General features: G+C 45.7%; 1 protein-coding gene across 12 annotated transcripts in view; it reads right to left on the minus strand.

Moving 5' to 3' along the window:
• LOC122629176 (agrin-like) overlaps positions 1-16555 on the minus strand; it is a 235541-nt gene that overhangs the window by 25435 nt on the left and 193551 nt on the right. For 11 of the 12 annotated variants that reach the window (XM_043812293.1, XM_043812292.1, XM_043812287.1 and 8 more), the window contains one exon: positions 1866-2102. In XM_043812293.1, the coding sequence (XP_043668228.1) occupies positions 1866-2102 (237 nt within the window). Of the gene's footprint in view, positions 1-1865; positions 2103-2591; positions 2693-9521; positions 10102-16555 lie in introns of those variants that run through there. The other variant, XM_043812297.1, reaches the window with a different exon arrangement.

Genomic DNA, 16555 nt, shown 5'->3' on the forward strand with positions numbered 1-16555 from the left:
AGAAATAAATGAAAAGCGATTTACATGGATCGAGAGAAGTTCGCGTTTTTATTCGGTGTTTGTCTTTAACGATCGCCTATGCTTCGCGTTACGTTAATTTCGGTTGCATTACACAAGCAACAGAAATTAGAACGACGATCGCGTATTCTATGCATTTTCCACGGGAGATCCTGCGAGTCGTCTCCCTCGAGTGTTGGACGGAGTACATCGTTCGCACGTCCACAGCGCCTCGTTTTCCCAAGAGAGATCGAAAGAGAACGGGAGAGGGATAAAGAGGAAGAACGATGGAGGGTAGGAAAGCGGACGAGAATCGTTCGACGATGTATTTAACCAGCTCGTTAACCGGTGGCTGCGATTATCGTAACTGTTACCATCGAATGCCATCCTACGTCGGAGGAGCAAAGCTGTCTGTTGTATGAAAGACGAAGAAGTCGAGCGAGAGCGACAGAGACGGGCAGACAGACAGACAGAGAGGGAGAGAGAGAAAGGAAGGAGGGGAAGAAGCTTTTGGAGCGACAGAAGAGAGCAGAAGGGATGGAACTTACCTAATCCTAAGCAAACAAGGGCTCCCTCTTGCTACCTGTCTGATCAAACATTTGTCTTTACTACTCGGTTGATTAAACGCCTGCCAAGTTTGTACTGCGTTCGAGACGAAGTGCCTCGGCAACTTCCGTAAATGTGACGACGAGAAAGATGGGAGAGAGAGAGAGAGAGAGAGAGAGAGAGAAAAGAACGATGACTGTGTGTATGGATTCGGGGCCGTGAGTACAGGTGAGGGTAGAGTCTACGGCCGACAGAGGAAGAAAGAGAGAGAGAGAGAGGAGCGGAGGCGGACGGAAGAGATAGAGGCACCGAAGCCTGACTCCTTTTGGTCGGAACACCGGCAGATCGCGAGAGTCGGACGATAAATCCTATATGTATATCGCACGTTCCGTCTCAACGCTTGCGAACACGCCGCTGCAAAGCTCAGCCATCTCTCTCGCCCGCTCTCTTCTCGGCATACCGCTAATTTATCATTGTCCGCATCTGCCTACGACCGCGTGAAAGGAACCGACCGACTTCAAACGTTTCTCGCCGATCCTCTTATTTGTCCCTCGAATTTGTTTTTCCAACAATGACTAACAATAAGACTCCTTCGGTCTTTATTCTATTCTCTCCTCTCCTCTTCTCTTCTGCGTCTCTTCCGTTTCTTCAATTTTTCTTTCTACGAATTCAAACTCGCAAAGGTAAATTCGGTAAGGCTCCTTCTTCTCTTCTCTCGTTGAACGAGACGGTATTTCATCTCGCGCACGATTCGTTGAGTTGGATGGATCGCTCGAAAGTTATGTTTGCTCGTGCCACGGTGTCTATATAATATCGTAGAACTATAAATTAAACTCATCGATCACGGCCGCGCCTTTACATTTTCTCCTTTTTTCCTTTCATATTATAATATGCCGAAGCAAGGCTTTGCTTTGGGACTCGAGGCGCGTTGAAGAGTAAAGTAGGAAATAAAAATATACGTATTTGGGGACAAAGTCTGTCTTCGATCAACCGCAGTGGCGTAGATAACAGTGAAAAAATAATTTCGCGATATCGCTGATATCGCTCGGTAAATGGCAGTAGGAAAAATAGTTAATCGTCATCCTCTCCCGATATCGGTTCGTCCTTTTCCAACTCTTTCGTCCTCCAAGCATTTCGTAGAAACGCTCGCGTGCGTCGCCGTGCAACCCTATGATTCGTATACTTACGATAACGGCGTCTTATTACGTCGACTTATAACAACAATTTTATACGGTATAGCGTTTTCATTGGCGTTCGATCGTCCACGGACGTAAAAGCGTGAATTCCCGCGATTCGTAAGTGTGTATCGCAAAATTACTTACCGCATTTGCCGCGAAAAGCCACGCTGATGTTTGCGCCTTTCGCACAAGCGCCTTTGTTCAGGTCGCACAAGGTCGGGTAGTCGATGCCGTCCGTGCCGCAAACGGGTCCAGAGCCCTCGTGATCTCCCAAGTTCGGACACGTTTGCAGGCACTCGCACGAGGCCTCGGTACCGTCGCGACTTCGCACGCATTGGGCACCTTGAGAGCAGTTCAACTTGCTGCACGGATCTTTGATCTCTGTAACAAGGAGAACGTCGATTTCAAAGTCGATCCTCGTCGTAGGTTCGGAGGCAAGTGCCCGTTAACGATTCATCGTTAATGACGAATCGCGCTCGCACCTCGATGTCGTTTACGACCAACGAAGACGTACGGCGAAGAATTATTTATTTTGCGTATGTCCGTGGCGTTCGAGTCGAGTACGAAAAAAGATAAAAGAGAATTGTAGAAAGAAAAGTAGGTCGTACGAGCGAAGGCAAGAGATAATAAAACGGACCAATTTGGTTTTGATCGATGAACCTCGGCCTGTCGCGCGCGGGCGCGCGATTTGGACTCTAATAAAATATAATTACGCAAACGCGACGTGATACGCAATCCGTGCAGTTCCGCGCGGTCGATCGCGGTATCGACCGCTCGTGTCCGATAGAAGGAGGGCTATCTAGTTTCGAAGACGCGAGTATTAACGAAGAATAAAATTGACACGAGTCGAGTTATTTTTGGTGAAAGTACCTTTTGGAAAGACGTAGCAGCAATGGCACATAGTTAAGGTGGCGTAGACTATCAGAAGGGCGTACGTTATCATTGTTCGCGACTGCTTCCGGAGTCCCATTCTGGAAAGCAAATCGACATATCTGGCACGTCGTCGGGCACGTATCCGTACGATTACTCGTACACATGTACGACTCGATTCGCTTCTCTATTATGCGAAGAAAGATGCGAAGTAAGCGTTTCGGGGAAAGAAGGTTGCCGCGAACGGACGTGGCCCGATAGAATGGAGACGGTGCCGCTCCAGAAGGAGGGTCGGAAGGAAAGGGAGCGAGGGAAGGATAGGACTTTGTCCGAATGATTGATCGTTCGCATTCAATAACTTGGCACTCGGTGTATTTTCGATTTCGCATTCGCCGCAATCCGGTTATCGTCGTTAATGCATTTAATTCGCCGACCTCCCGTCGTCGTTGCAACGGCAATCGATGCATTATTAATTATCGGCATGACAAACGCAATTAGCGCTCGTCTCCGCTTGGTCGGTTCCCATTTACGTACGATGGGTCAATAAGGACCCCTCTGTCCGCCGTCTTTACGATTTAACGATTCCCGCCGAATCATTTTATTAGGTGGAATTTATTAGAGAAAGGGAGGACGTTCCGCGATTCGTCGCGACCGGAGAAAATTCCATCGGTCGGTTTTCCCGGCGCGAAATCGAATTTACGAATTTACGAAAAATCAGGTTTAATCGGAATACCCCGCAATCGGATGCCGCGTCGGTTTGTTGGAAATAATCGAATGATAGACTCGATTTGCAAAGAATTTATTTCAAGTCGCATAACGTTGCGTTCGTAACGGTAAATGGGAATCGCGTTTCGCGCTGGTACAATGGATTTCTACACCGAGGGAAGGGACTTCGCTGTTCTCTCTTCCTCTCTTTCATCCAAACGATTTTCCTCTCGTGCACAGCGTGCCGCGATATCGTAATTAATAATCCATTTTCCTGCTTTTTGCCAGTACGTCTGACCGTCGCAGCTCGTCGTTAACGCTTACGGGATAATTTATTATCGCCGCGACCAACTGCATCGTATTGCTCGACCTCCGATTCTCTTCCTATTTTACGGATGCTTGCTTTTTCGTTACGATACACTTTCGTGTATTTTCGACGAGCACCGAGTACGTCGCGACGAGGCGCGACATCGTTCGCGGATATCACGATATTTCAACAAGGGAAATGTTCCGCCGTGTTCGTCAGCCGCGTCGCCAAACAATCCCTTCGCTTTCGACCCGTCGTATCCGTCGGCATACCCGAAGTATCTAGGATCAACCAATTGGTTGCTATCGACTCGCGTCCGACTTATCACGACGACGTTTTCTCAATCGTGCTCGATCCGAACACGTTGTCCTCTCCCGCCAGGCGATTCGTTGTAACGCGCGTCGACGGCAGGCTTCGACGTAAAGTTCGACGTAAAACGTATTTGAGAATATCCCGGAGGATGCCTCTTACGCCCCACGAACGAGTCTGACTGGCTCGAAGCGAACGAGAACGTTTAGAATTATTTTCGCGAGCGGCTTTGATGCGGAGCACGCAACCTGATATATCGGACTCGAACTGTTTCTACAAGAGCGCGTAAACGCGTAATCGCTTTTTCGGAGTTCACTCGATTCCTTCCCTCCTCCTTCTCCTGCGAAAGTTCCTTGCTCGTTAAATTCGCGTACGCGCCGATTTCCGAGAGCGTCCTACAGAGCTTATCTACTTGGCTGACCGCACTAGGATACGTTCCACTTTGATTCCAACCTGGCACCGACCGCGACCGCTGCACCTCTACCGCTACGTACTCGTATAACTACGTGTAACGCGCGTCGCGCGTTATGCAATATTATACGACGATATACTGTATAATATCGTCGTAGCTATTTTAAATATATCAAATTTATCGGCATTCGTTGTCGTTAAACGCGCGCACGTTCCTACTGCGACGGATCGAGATAGAAATTTGTCCGTCGTTTATCGTCCGTTTGTTTATCGCGTACGAGCTACCTTCGAAATAATACCTTAAATAAAATGATAGAGCAGCGATAAATCGTATTAATTCGTGTGAAAATTTCGTACGATTAGTCGCGCGTTATGCGTCGAAGATCGCCCGATTTTTTATCCGTAAAACTTTACAACGCCGAAGAGGCTTTCGTTCGAACGCGCGTCGCTCGCGTTGTTAGATCGTAAGCCTGACTGCTACCGTCCCAAACTGCTTGGTCGCTTGGTTAAGCAAAGCGAGACTCTAGCAAGCACCTTTGTTCGCTGGCGCAGGATCGAAAACGTGTTCCGCGTTCCGTCTCTTTCTCTCTGTCTCTCGGGCACGCAGTTTATATAAGGGCTAGCACACGGCTCCATTATCTATGCTAATTAAGGAAACGCCGGCCATCATAGCGGGAATGCGGAATCACGAAGCGTAAGGGAGTTAAACGGTAAACTTTGAGCGAGACCGTTGAGAGAACGGGCGAGGCGGGGCGGGACGCGGCGCGGCAGGGTGCGGCGGGGCGAGGCGAGCCGAACAATGACTCCTTGACACACGTCCGATGCCGGATAAGGGTCGATTAGTCTTATATCTGATTCGGACGTGCCGTTAGCGCGTTATGCGCCATTAACGCTCGTTTAGATTTTTGTCGGTAACCGAACGTGAAGCGATCACACGGCGGAAGGTCCACCCCCACCCGACGTATCTACGTTTACGATCTCAACAACGACCCGCGTACATCACCTTTTTCTCGTTATACGGAGTTTGCTCAGACGTCCGAAGCAACTGCCGTATTTTAGATGAAATTTATTTTTATCCCCGGACGTGAAATTGCTAGCTTACTCGAACCACGGACGTGCCCTGCCACCCCGCCCCTCCTCTATCACCATAGATTTTATATGAAAATTACGGAGAAACCTCTGCTATACCGCGTCTCTTTCTTCTCGCACCAACCTTTTATGTTTCCAATTAACAGACGGATACTCGCGTCGAGACGGCGACACGCGCGAAACTATAGAAATACCGTTCGAACGCGGACAAAGTTACGGCGAAGACTTCGAACGTTCCGCTCGACGGCTTCTACCACCTGTCTTGCCAAGCGTTAAACGATCTACCGCATATGTTTCTCCGAAACGTCAAAGTACGTACCGAGCTACGTATTACGTAAGCAAGCGCGATCGAACGTTCGATTAGCTTCGTTGTAGGCCTCCGCGATTTCATCTTGCCATCGAACGTCTTCGTTTACATCCCTGTGAGAACTTATGAAAGGCGAAGAAGAAAAGAAGAATCATTGATTGCCGTTCGTTGCGTTTTTCAAACCTATCCGCGCGAACTGCGACAGAAGTAAGAATTTTTGAGCGATAAAAGGCAAAAGAAATTACTGGATCAAAGTCAAAGGGGATTTCCATTTAAAACCTCCATTGTATTAGTTTCTCTCTACGACGGAGCGCTGTAATAAGGTCAAAATGTATTATTAGAATGCGACCCGTAGAGCAGATTAAAATTAAAATACTCAAAGGGGGAGACGAAAGACCACCGAGCGAGAGAGACAGTGTGCTTGCGTTTATACTTATTTCAGGTACTATGGCGACTACTTTTACGAAACACGAAGCAGAAACGATAATAAGACAATAAATAAAATAAGAAGCTTTCTAAGAATATTAACTACAACGAAGGGTCGGTCCATCATTAAAAAGCGGGCTTGGCACGTTTCCTTCTTTGGTCTTTACGAAGCCGCCTCGCTACGGAGCAACGTCCATTGATCTTGAGAGAGCGAGGGAGAGACAGAGAGGGAGGGAGGGGGAGAGAGAGAGAGAGAAAGAGATAAGCCGCTTTCGTTACGAAGCACGTAGAACGTGCGCGAGCGCTGATCGCATCAAAATTTATTTCGCGGCAGCATGATTAATAACACCTACTTCTGCGTGCAATATATCACGCGTAATGATGTAATAACTGGTTTGCAGTTTTAAGTAGCACTACTTATCTCGCGGTACATTTTCTTCTTAATAACGTCCGAAAAGTAAAGCCCGGAAATAAATGTCATCGTGAGAACGTTTCGTCTCATTCGTAATAGAGAGAAAGAGAGAGAGAGAGAGAGAGAGAGGGAGGGAGGGAGGGAGAGACTTTCCTTTCCGGAGAAAATTTGGTGCGATTAGATATAACGGCGAACGATATCGCCGAACGTTCAAAGAAAAGAAAAAGAAAAGGTACGCGGATGAAAGGATCGTCGGATGGCAGTCTGGTTGTCGGGAAAGCGATTCTCCCGGACGGACGACTGTTTCCTCTTATTTACGACCTCGGCGTCACACTGTTTTCCCTCGATCGAAATAACCGAGCTCGGCGGTTGTGCGAAAGACACGCTCTGACACACCGTTGAGAATTATTTCCACTCTTCGTTACGCTCCGCTTACAATCTCCCCCATTCACCCCTCATTTCTCCATCTCTCTTTCCCTCTTTCTCTCTTCCGACGTCGACGTCCATCCGGCATCGTCCTAACCCAATTAACATCGGACAAAACGCCGTAATTGACTTTTTTCTACGTCCAGTTCTAACGCGAGAAAAACGCTTGTCCATACATCACGCATACAACAAACACACATACCTATGCAAATACGTCGGTAGGTTTTTCATACGCTCGCGAGAGACGCCCGTGGATTAACGTTTTATCAAGATCGATTCTCGTTGTACCGATAATTCAATCTGATGTCGGTGTAACGAAATAGACGTCGAGATGACAAGAAGAGAAAAAGAATCTCGTTGAGAGACAGTTACATCGAACGCTATTTGGTCGCAACGTTATACAGCAATTTACGTCATGCGCTATTGTTATTTTCTCTATTTCTCCTATGAACGTAATTGATTAATATCGAAGATCTTTATATACGCAAACAAATTGCGACTACTTCGCGATCGTTGGTAGGGGGGGGGGGGAGAAAAACGAAATCCTACTATCCGCACTTGACAAAAGTACTCTTTCTCACGTGGGAAGTGAATGTATCCACCTCTATCGCGTTTCATTTTGAAGGCAATAGACTTCGCTTAGGTCGGCTTATTATTAAGGACGGAACGTTGCTCCACCAGATTAGATAGGAACTTTTCGACGAGTCTCTCTCGCGCGTACATAGATTATATATATATATATATATATAGACGCGCGTACCTAATTGGATGAACGTACGATTCGAGGGAATAATTTAATGCGCGTCGGTGGATCGATTTGAAAACGATCATTCGTGTGGCATATAAAGCACGTCCGCTCTATCGCGATATTGCGCGGCATCGATACAGATTTTAATACGTTAAACGAACGGATAATTCGCGTACGCATTTTCTTTTGGTTTCTCTAAAAAGGACGCGTCGATAACTGCGCCCATGTACTTACGTACGTCCGAGTAGGTGCGTTTACGTTTCGTAGAGGCGAGATCTCAGCGAGCGAGAAAAGACTAGCAGAGAGAAGACCGAGAAATATTATCCAAGACCTCGGACTTGGCTTCGGATTACAATTAACGAAAGTGCAGAGTGCACACGCGATTTACGACGGTCTCCTTTTCACCTCCCACGTTCGCTCGCGTCGCGTCGCGTCGCTTCGCCTCGCCTCGTCTCCCAAGGGGCTACCCTTAATTCGATAATACGGTCCTGGAAGCGAACGATATCGTGCTCGGTCCGAGAAGTCGCGTGAGTTTCCTTCATTTTCGAGGCCAATTCCGCGAGCGAAAGAGAGGGGGAGGTAGCGAAACGATTACTTTTACGTTTCTTCCCTCCCACTTGCCATTCTCTTTCGACGGCGGATAAGATCGTAGATTCGGTATGGTAGGGGAAAGGAAAGAATTATTCTCACGCGTTGCGTGTCACCGCGAGATCCGATAATTCGCTTCCCTAAGGACTTTTTACCTCAGCGTAAAAAACAAGGACAAGCGGCGGACGGGACAAAGCGGAGAAACGTCGCTTTCTTCTCTCTTTTTTCCGTTTCGAAATAAACACGACTAAACGTCTAGATAATTTACCTAGTTAAATTTCGTCATAGATAAGTCGCCGATAACGACCACGAAGGCCATTGATAAAATTTCATTGACGAGCGAGTCAAAGGGACGCGCTAAGGAGAACGTAACGAAAGGAATATTAATATTAGTACTAGGTAAACGAAAGGAAAATGCGAATTTTACTCGAGAACATGCATAGATACGTTACGTCGTAATTATTCTCGAGCGACGAGATACGGGAGCGAGTCGTAAAGCTACATTGCTTTATATGGCCTTGCTTGTTTCGCTTGGAAAATATTACAACTGTTTACGTTCCTTGCTATGGAGAGTCATTTATTATTACCAACGTGTATGACGTACGTATATGCTAGAGATCTGATATTACCATCTTCGAAACGTTTATTTCGATAAAAATATTCGCTCTAAGTGGATGTCGTATCATAGATAGATATAATATATCCACTTATCGAAACAAACCGATACGATTACGAGTTGAGATTTCGAAGCGCGTTGTTCTTTTTCTTCTTCTCTTTTCCTATTGTAAAACGAGAACAACATTTTTTTTCGCGGAAGTACAACGTTAGTCGCGTATATGTGCACGCGCGCGTATCGCGTAAAATACATATTAAGAAGCAAAAACGTCGGCAAAGTATTTTCGCTACAAAATAATTCCATGAAAGTAGCGTGCAAAGGACGATCTTAATATTTAATCCAACCGTGCGTTCTTCGAGGCTCGACTTTTTCTCAACGAGTACAACGATAAAAGGGCTCTTTGAAGAAGGCGGAAAAGCGTTTAATTATCCGCGTGCTCCTAACATTTCCATGTAATGCGAATCTTCGAGGCATAAAAAGGATTTACGTTTATCGAAGATTCGCCCGTTTCTACCAAGTTGTACGAAATACTCGAGAAATCACGAGGAAACTTTACATAGTTCTTTTTTTTTTTATTTTAACTCACAATTTCATTTTACAGCATCGTTGGCGTGGTTGTGGCAATAACGATTTAAAGGAAATCGTAGTTGTTTCATCGACGCGTAGAAAAGTTTTTTTCCTTCGTATCGAGGACGGAGACGAATCGTGTTGGTATATCGTACGTTTACGTATGGATGAGCAAAACAAGACTCTTTCTTACTCTTACGAGGCAGCTATATATGCATGAGAAAAGAAGCGGCTTGCGGTTCGTTCATGAATAATGCGCTAAATGAACGTTTTATTTGCGAATGAAGAAGCAACATCGTGCGTTATTTCAAAACCCTGCTTAAACGTCACGTTTGTAACTTTTCCGTCGAGAAAGAGTTTAAATCAAAATAAAATCCTCTTCCTTCTCCTAAATTTTTATTCTACGTGCAACCAATAATCGCCGAAGAGACGATTCTTTTTTCTGTTTGTAAAAATATTTTTATGTTTGTAAAGTATTTCTATCGTCTTGAGTATTATTTTTCCTCTGGGAGAAGAGAAAGTACGTACGAGAATAATGAAAATTTGGTTTTCTCGTGATATTAAGTTTACAAACATCTTCCCAGCCTTCCTCGCTTTTAATTCGACCAAACGTCTCTCTCTCTTTCTCTCTCTCTCTTTCTCTCTCTCTCTATCTCCTTCTCTATTTATTTTCCTCTTTTTTCATTGTTACCAGCAAGACGGCGCACGTGGCAAGGGACGAAATAAAGAAGCAAAACCCGACGGAAGGATACAGGGTGAAGAGGCAAAAGGTGGTGGAAACATTGCGCGCTCTTAGATCTCGGCTTGTGCAACTTTAAAGTAGTTCGTGTCTAGGCTGGGTACATAAAGGGTCTATACGCTGTGTATGCGAGTGCTATAAACGTTTCTACTTATACCGGGTATGCTCGTTTATTTATGAGTTATCCGAGTAACCACCAGTGTGATACCAAGTCCGATTTCTTGCTTTCGCGTTAAACCTGCATATGTGTGGATTTTGTAACGTCTGTCTTTTCCAATATACCATCCTACGTATGCGTTTACCTATACGAGTACACGCGCGCGTGTGTTTACGTCTGTGTGTGTACACATATATATGTGTGTATATATATATATACATATACATGCATATATATGTGTGTATGTACATACGTAAGGACGATTTATCGTATCGATCGTTGCGCAATTCTACCGTCAGTATCCTCCTCTTTTACCTCCCCTTCACCCTCTTGTTTCCTTATCTCGGTTAAAGGAAACCATCTACTTCCTTTCCCGATCGACTTATCCCGATAGAATCGCGTCGATGTTCGCTATTTACGAAGGAAATTTACCTGATATCGCAACTATCAAAGCAAATAACAGAATCACGAAATTAACGGTTGCATTCGCGTTCGAACGTTTTGTTATAGTTTTCCATTGTTTTCCGATCAGCTATCGAAAACAGTAATATAGACGGTTTTTCGTCGACGACGGCCGCGGCACATAGATTATTCTTCTTATCGCTTCCGATTCTTGTTACGTTCGTTGTTCGTTCAACGCGAATGTAATAAAGGTCGATGGATAACAATGGATCGAGCCGTACTCGAAAACAATAGACGAAATTACAATCGTTGCGGATAGCTCTATCTTTGTTATACGAGAGCGAGAGAGAGAGGGGGGGGGGAGAGAAAGAGAAAAAGAAAGGACATATCCTTTCTGTAAAACTTAAGTTTGCGCCAGTATTTTTGTACAGTATGTATTTAAGTACGTACTTTACGCGTGTATCCAAGAAATTCGCGCGAACGAATCTCCTAAAGAATCTTTACTTTCCTTTGAATTTCTCAAAGTGGAAGAGTGGTGTTGACCCTTTGAACGGTACAAAGGTACCGTACGCGTACGTTTTGAACTTTGTACCGCACTAATACTTTCGTTAATTTAAGCCTTGTCTTTGTATTTTAATGGCACATTAATTTAGTCATTTGCTCGTTGAACATGGAAATATCTTTGTTGATTCTATGATGTTTTGTTAGTTAGTTTAGTAGCACTGTGGTAACTTACTACTCAAAGGGTTAAGGAGCTAACGGTCCGGTACGGACAACTCGGACATCGTCGTCCGCGAAAATGGTAACGTGGTCTAACTATTCTAACCTTCTCTTAAGTCTTGATATTCTCAGTAGAGAGAGGGAGAGACAGAGAGAGAGAGAGAGAGAGAGAGAGAGAGAGAGAAAGAGAGAGTGCTCCTTGCGGAATATCAACGCGTGTATACTTTACGTCGCGCCGTGCGTACGAATATACACAAGAATTATTTCCGTATTCGCTCGAAAAGTCTCTCCTACGGTAAACCGTAAAGTACACCTTTCACCCTTCCTTTTTATACCGCCGGCTTTGGTCATGGCGTCAGCCAGAACGGTACGTGTACGCGTATCGCTTTATATGAAAAGCACCGTCCAACGTTCGGCCGACTCATTAGAAATCTCATATATTCGGATAAGAGCTTTCCTGCGCCTTTAGAAAAGAGATCTCAAAGCTTTGACCGTTCGTACGTGTCCGCTGGGGACCGCGTCTCGACGAACGACAGTACCAGTAATTCGCGTGGGAGTCGACTATAAATTGCCAATAAAATGTATTTCGCAGCGATTTCAATTTTTCTTTATTCCTTTATTTTGCACCTGTCATTATTGTTTCTTTTTATACGGACGGTAATAAAATCTCATACGTTCTACCAAATTACGATCGATTTTTCATCGATCCAATGAAATTCCTCAGATCGCGACCGTGACATTACGTACATGGGTATATTCAAATTTTTATCTTTCGATATAGGGAATGCTGTACATACCAATACGGTTATGTATATTTGAGCGATATACATGCGTACATAGAACGGACATTGAAATTGCGCCGCTTGTATTTTACGTTAAACGACACGTCGATCTCCAATTTTGCGCGTTGGCGATTCAATTTCAACGCTTCGTACGATAAAGAGAGCAAGAGACAGTCATGGATTGTACACGTTCTCCCGTTTATAAAATGATGTCGCTCGATTTGCATCGAGGTTCATTAATGAGTTTTGTATTAATCATTTCTATTTTATTTTGCAAACATTCGGCATATGGGCGCCGAGAGCAGTGCGAAGTGCGTAGAACGAGTCGTTAATTTCTATCGCGATATACGATTTGCGGGAAAATCGGAAGCATGTGAGAGTGACGTTGCCACGAGACGGACAGAGAGATAGATAGATAGATAGATAGATAGATAGATAGATAGAGAGGAGAGAGAGAGAGAGAGAGAGAGAGAGAGAGAGAGAGAGAGAGAAACGTAGGAGGAGGGACTCAAGAGGGGAAACGGTTATCGTTCCCTCAGGCTCGATAGAAACAAACTTATCGAAGAATAAATTAGAAATATCAAATTTCAAACGAAAATTCTGGCGAGTTGATTCGATTGAATCGCGTGTCGCTAGTGCGACGCTAATTATCATCTAGGTGCGAAATGAAGTCTCGTTGCTCTTTCATCTGTACGCGATCTCCCTCTCCCTCTCTCGCCGCATGGGTATAATAACGATCGCATTAACGCCGATGGAGGTTTCTAAAAAAGAGATATCCCGTTGGGGTAAGCGCGCTGGTAAACGAGTCGCGATAATACGTCACGATTCGTTGCTCGTACGATACGCGGCTCAAGTGCGATAAATTCGCCGATGGGACCATGTATCGTAGGATGTGCCAGAAAAATCGTATCGTTCGTTACGATTTCATCGATTGTCGACCTTCGGCTTTCGCGATTCCCTCGCGTACTTGTCCGAGCCGTACTTTTGCTCGAGTCATCGCGAGCGAGCTTACCGCGATGGTTCGCTACTAGATTCGCATATTCCCTAAAGAAGAACGAGGTATTCGTTCTCGACGTTGAAACAAACACGTCGTACATTTACGCGCGTTACGCGTTTTGCTTCCTCCATGAACGATTCGATCGATTCCCGAATAATAACGTAGACGCGAACGAAATTGAATTTTATCGGCGATAACGCGTTTCGCGATTTCAAAGAAAGTGCGTAAAAGGCGCTCCGAGCGCGAGGGGCTTCGTCGCAGCCTTCCGCAATCGTACCCCAAATACACGTACAAAGATGAAGCGTAAGTAGAGAAGATGTAAAAGCTATGACTTCAAAGAGAATCTACGATATCCGCGTCAAAGAACGTAAGGGGCGTACGAGTGTACGACGGATGTGCGGAACCGTCAAGGGAGACCTTCGAGAATCTCCCAACTTCCCTCTAAGAAAATGAAAGAACGTCGTTGACGTCTTTCCAAACGTAAAAGAAAATTTTTACTTTACTCGTAACCTTTGTACTTGCTAGCGAGATAATTAGTAACGCCGCTCGACGGCGGGCAAGTTCGTCGGACTTTATCGAGGTAGAAACAGGAGCGGCTTGGCTCGTGCGAAAGAAGTGAAAAGAAAGAAGAACGAACGTCGTAGAAGATAAACGTGTACGCGTATCGGTAAGTAACGCGTAAAGTCGTCGAAAATCGTCACAACAAAATGAACTAATGGCCTAGCTCCCGAGAATGCGAATCCGTTTCGTCGTTTGTCCGTATGTGTAGTACTTGCGACAAATACATATGCGAAATCCAAGACGCGAATTACGTGTCACGATAAAAGCACATATAGGAGAATTCAAATGTGCCGCGCTACGAAGAGGTCTGGATGCTCGCTATCGTCGATGGCGTCGCTATCGTTCTTCAATATGGCGCTAGTTCAGGATGACACGCATAGGTTGACAAGGCGCACGAGACCTCTGCGACGAGATCTTTCCCTTTCTTTGGATCTTCCAAGGCTTCGAACTTCGCTCTAGCCGCGACGCGAACGATTCGCGGCTTAGCCGAGAGAAGGCGACGGAAAAGTCTCGATTGATTCGTCTCCTCTCCTTCTCCGCCGCCTCCCCCCAAACCCCCCACTCCCCGCGTACCTCCCTCTTCTTAAGGTTCACACGCACACATACACGCGCGCACGAGGAATGCGAGAAAGGCTTCCTGCTTTTTCCTGTTTGAAAACGTTTGAAGGGATGATCCGCGTTTACGGATCAAAAGTAAGAGTACGGTGATTTTGCGTGAGGTTAACTGGCGCCAAGCACGGATTTTCCAGACACTGAGATTTGTCGCCGACCAGAACCACCCACCGAGAGGCGCTGCCGACCTCTGATATTGATTTTCCGGGGGAAAACAGAATAGAGGTGTGCCCATGATATGCTACCGACCGGGTGGTGGACTGGGTGGCGGCCAGCTGGTAGGGCGTTCGTCGCTGGAAAGGGAAGCTCCTGTAACCTCGTGCACGTGAAATGGAACAACAGAGTTAGGGCTCTTTCTCCTATAGGGCGAAGCTCCTGGCTAACCCATTTCGTTATAGGCTTTTCTCACCCAATCGCGCTCGACTATAAACAGATCTATCGAAATTTATTGTTTCTAGCTCGTCGCTTAAAGAGCATCGAACGATATTCTATTTTCTATTTTTCGCTTTTTTAAAAAAAGTCTTCGTGCCCGCTCTGCGATCGGCGGACGATTCGAACTCCTCGCTTCTCCCTTCCGCGAGAGAAATTTTGCGATATCGCGCAAGGATCGCGTTTTCGCGTTCTCTCCGCCTTTAACGTTTGAGAACGGCTTTCGAACGTTCTTCCTCCTCTCCCCTCGCTGCCCTCTCCAAGTCCGCGCTGACTCGGTACAACGCGCGAAACTCGGTCCGCACGGACCACCGTCGCGACCTGGATATCTTTTCGTTCGTCCCGATTCACGAGAAAAATGCGAGCTATCGCTTACACGTTCGTTGTACGACGAATAATGGTAAGGATTCGCTCGACCGTGAGGCATCGTCGTCGCGCTTCCCCTTATCAACGACGACGGCACGAGCTACGACTTCTTGTTACGATTATTATAAAGACTATTTACGTACTCGTACGTACGAGTTTCACGATCGGCCGAATCGTAAACCGGTGAAGGATCGTTTCGCATTGTTTTACCGTAACCTTTTTACCTTTACGGGACACAAAGGAAGAAAATACGACGGCATCGCCGTGGCTTCGTTAAGTCGAAAACTCTCCTCTCGTCTTGACCTTTCGGTGTTCCAGGCAAGGAGTAATTTCATCGTCATTTTACTAACGAGCTATACGTTACATTATTCAGAGCGAGAGTTGCAGCTTGTTCCGCTTAAATCTGTAAAAACAGAATTCTAAAAGATTATTTTTTATTTTCTTTTTTCTCAACGAGATTAAAGGAGAATTCGTCTAACTCGTCCTTTCTAGAACCGAGCCTTCCTAGTCGCGTCTACGAATCGGTCTTTATTCTTACTTTGTCGTTTGATTCTATTTCTTTTCCGTCGAGTAGTTACTTCTCTCTACTTTCCTTCTTTCTTCCTCGCATTCCGCTCTTACTTTCCCATCTGGCCGATGCGAGCAATCTCCAAAGGCACCACCTAACTCTCGGTTCTTTCTATTTTCCCATCCTCGATGCATCGGAGTTTCTAAAGGAATCGTGCGAATATCGCGTTAGATACACGTGGGATTTCTTTAAATATTCAGAGATCGTCCGAACTCGCTAGCCGTATATCGCGTTTCCCTGGATGGTCCGCGAGGACGAAAGTCGATGAATATTTCGATTGGAAAAGTAAAAAATCGTAATCGACGAGCTCGAAACATATCGAGCTCGTATACATTACTCGCATTAGATGAAGATAGTCGTCGAACGATTAAATACGGGAGATTGATAATGATGTAAAATGTGTCGACGCGTAACCGCAATTATTCTGGGTCAAAGCGGCGGAATCGTCGGGAATGTGGGGGAGGACGTTCCGGAACGCGTAACGCTTGAATCGTTTCGCTCGAAGGGGATTACAAGTTTGGCGGTCGGCTTACGTACGCACGCCCGCAAAAACGAGACAGCGCGAATCGCGTCGAGTGACGAATCGACGTTGTAGGTAGCACCGGGAGTTCTAGGCACATCCGAAAGAATTCAAAGATTCTTCTGGATAGAGCCAACTCCCATTTTTAAAGATAACGACGTTATTTTTGCGTCGCGTTCCGTTTAACTCGACGAACTTTA

This window comes from Vespula pensylvanica, chromosome 5, assembly GCF_014466175.1.
Source record: "Vespula pensylvanica isolate Volc-1 chromosome 5, ASM1446617v1, whole genome shotgun sequence".
NCBI lineage: Eukaryota > Metazoa > Arthropoda > Insecta > Hymenoptera > Vespidae > Vespula > Vespula pensylvanica.